Below are 10,231 nucleotides of genomic sequence, written 5' to 3'. Positions count from 1 at the left end.
GAGGCCTGGAGTCTAAAACAGGGGGAGGCTGCCTAGGCTGGTACTAGATGCATCTCTTGCTTGCAGTATTGATTTGCTAGGGCTCCCAGTGCCCTTAAAACTAAGCTCTTATTTCCACCAGGCCAGATTGCTGCTGCTCATAGAGCAAAGCAGGGAGAGCCGCAGCACGACAAGGTGGCTGCTTCTCTGGAGAGGTGCCCTCAGTGAGGGGAGGACTTTGGAAAGGGATGTGCTGAATCCCGGGAGCTTTTCTCCATGCCATTTCAGGAACCACATTGCAAGGAGAGCCTACAGCTCTGCAGCCTCCAGCCTGGGGATGCAGCCCTATAGGGAACCACCGCTTGCTGCAAGAAGCAAAGGTGTGACAGAAACGCTGCAGGAAGGATGCAAAAGAGAAGGGATGTGCACCCTGCTCCATGCCCTGCTTCCCAGGGCCGTGCTCCTGCCTCCCAGGGAGCTTCTTCAGCACAGCGCTCAGGGCACGTATCCACAGGGAAGGTAAGAACGGGGTGGTTAACAGCTGCCTACAACTACGGGATGGGTATTTACCAAAACAGGGGAGCCAAACCCTTCCCAGCAGAGCCAGATGACAGCACAAGCAGCAGCCACAGCCTTGCAAGGTTCAGGGCGGACATTACAAGAAAGCGTCGCTAGTGAGGTAACGCAGCACTGGAGCAGGCTGCCCCAGGAGACTCCTGTCCTTGGCGGTTTTCATGACTTGGCAAGACAAAGTCATGGCAATCTGGTACTGATCTGGTACTGAGCCTGCCTCGAGGCATGGGAGGCTGGGCTAGGCAGCCTGCAGAGCTGCCTTCCAACCCACGCTTCTGCGATCCAGGGGCTTCCATGAGAACATCGTTTCCTTAAAGTTAAGAACAAGCATAAGTGAATACATGGCCATGGCCTGAATTTGTGAAATGAAGATATTTAGCACAAAAATAATTTTTATTAATATCAGCATAAGGATATTATTCTACGTATTAACACAATGAATTGATGCTGCTGCCTTAAGCTGTATTACTGGACACGTACAGATACAATTCACTGGTCCACTTATATTTTGGTTCTGCTAAAACTGTAACATAAAGTGGTATTTCTCAAAAGCACTTGAAATGAACAGGAGGTTGCGTTTATTGAAAGCACCTAACAGTGAACGTAGTTTATGCTTCTGATGCCATCAGGTTGTTTTAAAGACCTGTCACCCAATGAACCTCTTTCAGTTAACTGTTAATTCAATTAATCAACACAAATCAGACCCCCAACTCAGAATGCAAGTGTCAACAAGCTCTTCTTTGAGGCAAATTAAGTTCTGCCGCTCCGGCTGGGAGTACAACTGCCAAGCTGCTGTCACGCTCTTAAACCTCTCCAGATTTTGAACCTCAGCCACTCTGGGGTCTCTGAATTAACAAATGGCAAAATGGTGCCTTTAAACAGCCTCCTCCCTAGGCACACACCTTCCTCCTTTAAACTGGCCGATATTTTTGACTTGTCCCTTTAAATAGCGTTACTCAGCCAGCTGAAAATACTTGCAGAATTCAATGCAAGTGACACGCCACAACTTGGAAGCAGTGGCAGAAAATAACTGACACCCATTTGAAATTATATCTTCCCTAAAGTCAAGGGGCCAGGCAAACACAAGGGACTTCACAGATTAAGTGACACCTTAAACACTAGGAAAGACCAGAGAGGTACAATCCACACTGCCCCCAGCAATAGAAATCGCACGCCATATTCTCAGTCGATCTGCAGCAGTGTAGCTCTATCTTGCTGAGGTGAGAGACAGATTCACTCCAGTCGAGGATCAAGCCCATTGCATCTGGCATTTATCTTATATCTGTAATATTTATTGTCTCAGACAATGATCTAGTCCTCTGCCAAACAATCTTATGAGTCTTGCTTTACATACCACATGGCATAATGTCCATTTGACTTATGACAGCATCACTACATTAATCACAGATGCGAGGATATGATTTTTGCCTAGCCTAGCTGAGACAGCAAGAGGCAAACACATACTGCCTGTAGCCGGATCGAAGCTGTGCTGGTGTCACATGAGCCTTGCCACTCTGGTAGCTTTCTAGAGCTGTTACTGAAGAGCCACAAATCTTAGGAGCTGCTTTGAATTTTCAAAACCATCTTTCTCCCTTTGCAAGACAGGGCTGACATTGTCTGTTTGCTTTCCTTTGCTTAGTTTTCCTTTTCCAGAGCCAGCAGCAGTGTCTGCAGACAGAGCAGAGGTCCTGCTTCAGAGCTGTCAAAATATCCAGAAGAGCCCTGAAGCCTCATCACAAGAACTGCACATTCTGGCTGTATTGCTAGCCTCCAAGCACTGCCATTACTTTAATCCCTGATTTGGATCTTTAGAGGATAGAGGCCAGATGGTCCCCAACACTGATTAAAGTAGAAAACACTAAGGGATCAGACACTGATCAGGGAGCAGGTACAAGAGCTACAGCCCCCGCACACACAGTGAGGATATGCTCTGTTGCTTCTGCTCACCAAAGAGATGAAAATCTCTCTCCTTCTGGAGGTGAAACTCATGATCACACCCTTGGTTATCGCAGGAGTCAGAAGAAGCTGTCACTACTCTGAGGGGAAGGATTTGATCACAGAACACATTACAAGACCCAAATTATGTGCTTACCTTCAGGTTCAGAAGAGAGCCCCAGAACCCAAAAGCACCTTGGAGACACCCGCTTCCCATTTTGAAGGTGTAGCATTTTGCGGGCTCTGTGTCTGGTTCCTCTTCCTCTGTCAACAAGACCTGAGTCAGACCAGAGTTCATTGAGCATCACTCTGATAACAGACCTGTATAAGCTATACACTTTGGCCTCTGCCTGCCATTGACCACTGCTGGGATGGCTAACGCTAGTCTGCTTTAGTTCCGGTTGAAAGTGATATGTAAAAAGAAGCTGCAACCTTGCAGCACCTGCGCAACAACGTAGAACTGCTGTACAGCGCTTCCTCGTCACTAGTCCTCTTGTAACCTTTGATGACCTTTCACAGTCTTTCAATATCTGAAAGAGGTTTTTAATAAAAATTCTCTCTTTTGCACTAGGAAAATGAAGAGTAACTCCATTTTCTATGTAAAACAACAAAAACGAAGAGCAACTATCAGTGAGCAGAAACACATGCAGCCATCAAAACTGGCATGAGAACAGTTCATCCATGCTTTAATGGATTGGTGCAAATATTCTGCTTCAGTAAAAAGAACAAATCCGGACGTGGGATGTAAAGCAGAGTGATTCATATTTTATGCTTAATATTTATGCTCACTGCTAGAGACAATATTACTACCTGACAGCCTACTCAAATGTGCCTTAGATGAACTGTATTAAGTAGAACATGTTTGCAGCTGCTGAGGACAAAGAACTTGCTATGAATGCTTCCAGTTACTGCAGATATGAGCAAATACACTGACCTCATATGGAATTTCCTGCTATTTGATGTTCCCACCCTTCAGCCAAACTAAACGCATTAAAAATGCAATTTCTCCCTCAAACATTGTTGCTCCAAATGGGCAGTGTGTGATGGCCTCAGAGGCCACCCACGGCTTGAAACCAGGATCACATGAACACTACTCTGTCAGCAGCAAATTCCACAACCATTGAACACCACCGCAGACATTTTCAGAAAATCGCTCTGTAACTAGCGCCTTTGAGAATCTCAGGCTTCAACAGAGTATCATCTATCTAGGAAAGTGCCACAGATGCCTTGTCTAACATTCAACCCTGATGTAATGGCCAAGAGACCAGGAAACTGCCTGGCTTGGTTTCCAGTTTATACCACAGGACCATTGTATGCATGGGTGTGTGACTTCAGCTCTGATTCAAAACATACTGTTCCCCCTCTCCCCCAATTCAAATAATGCATTTATAAAAGATGCTGTCCCATGCTGCCCCGTGTTATTACAAGCTTTACAATAGAGTATTCACCAAGCAATCTCCTCCCCCGCCTTTTTACTCAATTAGCAGAGTCCACGACTTATGGGACTGCGGGATCTTAGTGCAAAAGGGTATTTTCAGGTAAGTTTTGTTTCTATTTTATCAAACAATTTTACATCACAGTCAGACTTAATACTTTGTCACTTTTGTTAATGACCAGTCTCAAGACCAAGTCCTCAGAAACTTCGCTAGCAACCTCCCTCAAGTACTGCATGTTCTTTCAACACTCGTTACCCCTCTAGCCACTCTACTTAACCATTCTTGCACTGATTCTTCTTAATTACCTAATCATTTTCCATGTGCACCATATCAAATGCTTTAGAGAAATTAAGGTAAGAAATCTGGTAGACCTGATTTTTGTTTAGAGAATTGGTCAAGTTAGGAAAGATAACATGTTAGTCTAATAAGACCTATCTTTAGTAAATTCATGTTTACATGCATAGCAGTTGCAACTGTCTGGGGCTGAGGTGAGGGAAAAAAATGAGAATCCCTTAGAGTTAGTTTCATACTGCTCAGCCCCTGAGAAATCAGTGATTTAGCTCTGAGTTCCCAGAATCAAGTTATTCCAGTCGACATGCAAACCAGTCATAGATAAAGGACCAAACACTGCTTTGTTTAGAAAGTGTAAATAATGTCAGTAGTCTGAGTTTAACCAGGCCAGATTTGCAATGGTGTGATAGAAATTATTCTTAAAGAATGTACAAAGTGTCAGTCACAATAAATCATACAAAACAGGAGTTTCTATATTAAGATTTAACTTTCAGTCCAAATTCCTTTACAAAGAAGTGAAAATAATCCTTTCCTAGAAACCCTTCATGTTAAATTATACACAAATCCGTATCTACAGACCCCTCTATAACAGAACTACTCAGAAGATGGATTTAGAGATGTACCTGGATTACATGTTCTCTGAAACTTTACCAAACTCCCAGATGAAGAGAGTCCTGCATTCCTGCTGAAGACTCCACATTTCTTATCCTCCTCTGGTCTCAAAGCAGCTACAAAGCCCATACATTTGGCTAGCACAACAGAACTGGAACCAGCACACAGCAAAACTCAATAAAATTACTTAATTGGCCTCAATATAATTGCATAGCCTTGCCATGTAAGGTAAAACTCAAGACTGGCAATGCTGGCACTACTCTTCACAACAGCAATGGGAAACATCACTACTGTTTTATTTCCAGGTTCCCAGTTCTTTCCTTTTCAAGTAGGTTGGTTTAGTCTCCATAGCTGACCTGTTCAGTTAGTCATAGCTAAGAAATATTGACTTCTAATACACTGCAGTTTTTAAAACAGAAGAGACAAACAACAAATTCTGCTCCTTGATCTGTTTCAGGCTAAGCTATCTTATTACACACACACAAAAAAAAGGTAATGGGAGACAAAAATTAGCATATGGCAGTTGAAAAAGCCTTGTCTGCCCAAAGGTTTAGAAGCACGGAAAGAAGAGGAAAAGCATGAATATGTGCTTTCTATATTATTCATAAGGCTTCCCTTGCCACACAATCAAAAACCATGCTTCTCAACTACAGCAATGCAAGTCTCTTGCAGGGACTTTGCATGTTTATATCAGCATCTTTTATATTCTCCATATGCATTTGGAAAGTTACTTTGCTTCCATGATGACGCAGTAGGAAAAGAATGGTCAGGAAGTTCTTAAGACATAAAGAGCAACAGAAGCAATCTTGCAAGGAGTTCCTGTCCTCTCCTGTACTGCACTGGAAATTGTGTCCATGTCTCACCAGTGGGCCATTCACCACTCCATCTCAAAAATGATGTAGCAGGTCCAGAAGAGGGAAGCAAGATTAGCAATTCTTACCTCCCTACAAGTTTCACCGATCGTGTTTTAAAATAATAGAAAAAGAGTCACAACCTAATCCTTCTCTCTGCCTGCTTGGAACCATTAACAGCTTCTATCCCCAGGCTCTCAGACATATGTTGAGGGAAGTCTGGTTCCCTACCAGTTTAAGATTACGTACCAATTTCATTGCTGTTTTCTTGCCTGTATTTTGTCATCTCTGGTCAGTGTTAAGAGAGCAGATACACAGAACCGTCTTGTGTATTTCTATTCCTCCACGCCAAGATGTCAGCAGGAAACACGGGGAAACTGTTCCTACACTGAGAAGGCCAGAGTCCTTATTCAAGAGCCACTTAAGTCTAGATGCAAAGGGAGATGAACTTGAAAGGTGTAACAAAACACTAGATGCAATTCTGCAGGTGCTCCAAACTGCTCTGCCCACCTGCTTTATATCAGGGGTCCATTCCTTCTGCACACACTCAGGACAAAATCAGGTACATAGAAATTCTGATTAAATAAGGAGAGAACTGAGCCTGAAAATATAAAAAAAGTCTTCAAATGAAAGTCTTATAATAACTAATCTTTATTCAAGACAGACCGAAAAGAAATAATTACTAGGATTTCATTTACTTACCCTTAAAACAGAACTCAAAAATATCCTGCTTAGTCAGTACTATTTTAAAATGAGCTAATAAGCTCCAGCCTACTTCAAATAAATATAAACGTGAAGGCAACAGAGAATGCATTTACCTTTTTTTATATATGTATATAAATCATATATATACACATATATATTTTACTGCCACCTTGTGAACAGTTTCAGAATAAGGAGGCTTCGTTCGTATGGACCCAATTCTGCCGTCTTCACTCACACTCAGCTCCACTGACCTTAATGTAGATACTTATTGCACGGGTACTCAATATGAGAAAGGATGGCCTAATCAGATGCTTCGTGAAGAAAGTTTTAAAAGGTTGTATAAAATAACTATTAGTCTTCCACAATTTCACACATTTTTGTGTCATAGTTTATTACCACAGTCGCTATGGAAAATATCGCTAAATTCTTTCTGATAAAAATATAGCAGCTTTGCACCCAATCTGTATAGCTGTCTTCAAAACTGAATAAGCTGGCGCCTGTAAAAGAAAGAATAAAAGATTAAATACATCTAATACCCCAATAACATGTTTTGTTTGATTCAAATCTGTGGTAAGCCACAGTAAGGCATTATCTTAATAATATACCTATATCTGTAATTTCAATCACCCTAGATAAAACTAAATAAAAATCAACTTATATTTGTGGAGAAATGGAAAACATTCTGCTAAGAGAAAAAAGTTGGGAAGTCACACATTCCTCCTATAAGGAAGGGAGCATAGAATTTAGTTTAGTATTTCATCCTTCCTAACATGGTTGTGTTTGTCTACCAAGATGATGCCTCAGTTTCCCCGCTATATGGATAGTATTTATGAGATTGAATATTTTCAAGATATAGCTAAATAAAAACTTTAAATTAAAAAAAAACAAATCTGAGCAGATGACACTTCCCAGGAAAACAAAAATCAATTTAACATTTGATGTGAATTCCAACAGATTCAATTCTGTTCTAGAAAAATAAAAGCTATAAGATGCAGTGCCATTTCAGTGTTATCTTACACCTATTTTCAGGAAAGACTATCAAACCATTGAGGTTTTTTTTATTTCTCTCACATAAAGAATTATGTCACAGTCACTAGATGAGGAAGACTATCACACCTAGATCCTTGCTAACAGCACCAATGAGTTAACACTGTACTTACTGACTCTGCGTCGTGTTCGAGCCCAATGTCATGGTGCTCCCGTTCATCATCCCGAAACTGCTTTATTATCTTTAAAAACAGTAGGTAATTAGTAGGTCTACTGTACAGAGAAATCAAGGCAGCTAGAATACAAAACCATATGCTGTTGGCCACTGCATGCACCAGAGCAGGCATGTGAGGCCTAGGTCTCTCTCAAAAACATTCTGCTTCTTAAAGACCTGAATCCCCAATTCATTGAAAAAGGAATTGTGCTGCCATGCTTATAGCATGCCTCAAACCTAAAGTTATGTTACTATTCTGAAAAATCTTTAGACGCCTAATCTGCTATAAAATATACCACTGTTTTCCACTGTTTCAAGAAAACTTGTAGTCAGAGTAACCTGCAACACTAATTAGTTTCACACATGTAACAGTTACTCTGACACGTTAAATTAAAAAACTAATGTTGCTGCCTTGCCAGATTTTCAGTAAGGCTGTTTCCCTGTAAGCCAGCAGGGCTTTTGTCCATTCTTGCACACTCTAAAGAACAATACAGAGAACAAAAGGAGTTGGGAAGAGACTCCAACAGGGAGTGAAGTACAAAAAGCAAAACCACAGAGACAACGGCAAAGAACATAGCTGGCGCAGAAATTAAACAGCACCTTCAAATAAAAGAGCTGAGATTTTGTTACACCATTATTTTTCTCCTGTAATTTGACAACTGGGTCAAAAAAGGTTTAAAGAAGTTTCTCTTAAGATGCCTACATATATCTAGAAGTGCTTAGTAATGTGCTTAGAACCTACAGACACCTGCCCACAGGGTTCACGTTCTCTTTCACTTTCATCTCTAGTCCTCCTCCCACCAACGAGGCTGACTAGCCTTGCTGCTTAACCTTTCCCTCTTTATTTTGCACCTTTTGGTTATTAGCCTTTACTTTTATAAGTAGTATTTCCCTCATATGTCAGCACAAGCTGGGTTACTTCAGATACTGTTTCTGTGACAACAGGACAAGTTTGGAGTAACCAGACTTGGCTACAGGTTAAACTATGCACAGCTGAACATAACAACAGCCAGCAGAGAGAGTTGGGAATGAACACACAGACCCTAGGGCAAGCGGAGCACAAAAAAACCTCAATGGGCTGCACGTGGAAACAGGTCGTCTCTCACAAGTACCAACAAAACTGTGTCCCAATTTTACGCCTAAAATACTTGTGAATTATTTTTCTTGCAGATCTAACAAGTATTGGCTCCTTTCATGCTCTGTATTCAAAACTTGAATAATTCAATGATATCCAGTATAACCAAAACATTACTATGCAATTCATCATACTTTTCCCATTTTCTTTTGCTCTAAACTCTTCCTTTCAATTAAAAATAATCAAAACTAAAGTACAATTCTTCCAATCAAAAGGAAAATACTGAATTAATGAAAGTGTGCTGAAACCAATCTAACATATTTTCATTTTGGTGTTTCATCAATTTAGCATTGCTGAAGGAACAACCATCCTTTTAATGTAAGGTTTCTGTTGCCTTCAGAAATCTAAGTTATAGGACAAAAAGGTCTGCTGTAAATTCTACTGGCATATTGTTCTAAAAAAAGTCTCATTACATAATTCAATTAAGTTATTCAACTACTTTTTAAGTCACAGTAAAATACCTGCAATAATTCTCTGTACTTTTCTGGATCTTCTTCCATAAGAGTTCTGATCTGATTATTATAGTGATCCGATATGCTTTCTTCTACTGCCACTGTGCAAGCCATTGCACCTTTTTTTCCAAGTAAAGCACTTCCAGCCCCTATGATTGTGGTACAAACATATCCGAACGATGACACCCAAAGCAACGTGAATAATTTATACATTCAAAGAGTTCATAAAACAATAACAATAATAACACAAGCTCACCTAAAACAAAGCCTGCTACATTCCAGATAGGCAATAAAACAGTAGGTCGAACTCTGTATGCAACCATTAATTCATTAAACTTTTTCAGATGATCTTTTTCTTGATTCCACATTTGCTGAAACAGAACCAAATCACAGTAAAGCATAACACTAAGAAGTTTCACATTTTTAATAAAAGTAACAAAAAGAGAAACAAAACATGCTGCTCAGGTCACTCATGCTAACTTTAGAGATAATTCTTCACAGTATACAAAGGAAATAGGAAGAAGGGCAGATAAAGATGGTTATAAATGGGCAACATAAAAATATTTGCAAATATCTGAGCCTTTGTCACAACGTTACAGATACACGCTATAGTTCCCTTAAACAAGTAATGCAACCATTCTTTATGAATACACATATTCAAAACTATTTAGAAAGAGATGCACAACTGCCTTGCCGTAAAAGCTACAGCTCTACTGCTTCGTTCGGCCACCGTTAATCAAAAGCAAAGCAAAGAGGAAACGAGGCGGCAGCTCTCAAGCCCCTTCACCTGTATAACCGGCCCCACCGCCGACCTGCCCAGCACGACCATCTGCCCCGCGTAGATGCGGTTCGCCCCGTACTCGCCGGCGTGGTCCACGCGGATGATGCGGTCCACGAGGGCCTTGTTGATGCCGTCCGGGGTCACCCCCGTGCCGCTCGGCCTGGCCGGAGCGCCCCTCGCGGGCGAGCGCCACCCGCCGCCGAGACCTGCCGGAGAGACACGCGTGAGGCGAGCTCCTCCGCCGCCGCGCCGAGGCCGAGAGCGCGGGGGGCCGCTGAGG

The 10,231-nt window shown here is 41.6% G+C and overlaps 1 protein-coding gene across 1 annotated transcript; it reads right to left on the bottom strand.

The window, feature by feature from the left end:
* Window positions 1-6,310: 6,310 nt before the first annotated feature.
* On the bottom strand, window positions 6,311-10,169 carry COQ7 (coenzyme Q7, hydroxylase). The gene is made up of 5 exons (XM_026083163.1): window positions 9,958-10,169; window positions 9,427-9,541; window positions 9,180-9,319; window positions 7,543-7,611; window positions 6,311-6,879 (listed from the first exon to the last, which is right to left on the bottom strand). The coding sequence occupies exons 1-5, from the start codon at window positions 9,997-9,999 to the stop codon at window positions 6,802-6,804; spliced, it is 444 nt and encodes a 147-aa protein (XP_025938948.1). The 5' UTR covers window positions 10,000-10,169; the 3' UTR covers window positions 6,311-6,801.
* Window positions 10,170-10,231: the final 62 nt, after the last annotated feature.

The sequence above is a fragment of the Apteryx rowi genome, unplaced genomic scaffold (genome assembly GCF_003343035.1).
Source record: "Apteryx rowi isolate R43461 unplaced genomic scaffold, aptRow1 scaffold_6, whole genome shotgun sequence".
In the NCBI taxonomy this organism is placed as follows: Eukaryota; Metazoa; Chordata; class Aves; order Apterygiformes; family Apterygidae; genus Apteryx; species Apteryx rowi.
Note: the sequence above shows the minus strand (reverse complement) of the source record. Positions and strands in the feature narration are given on the sequence as shown.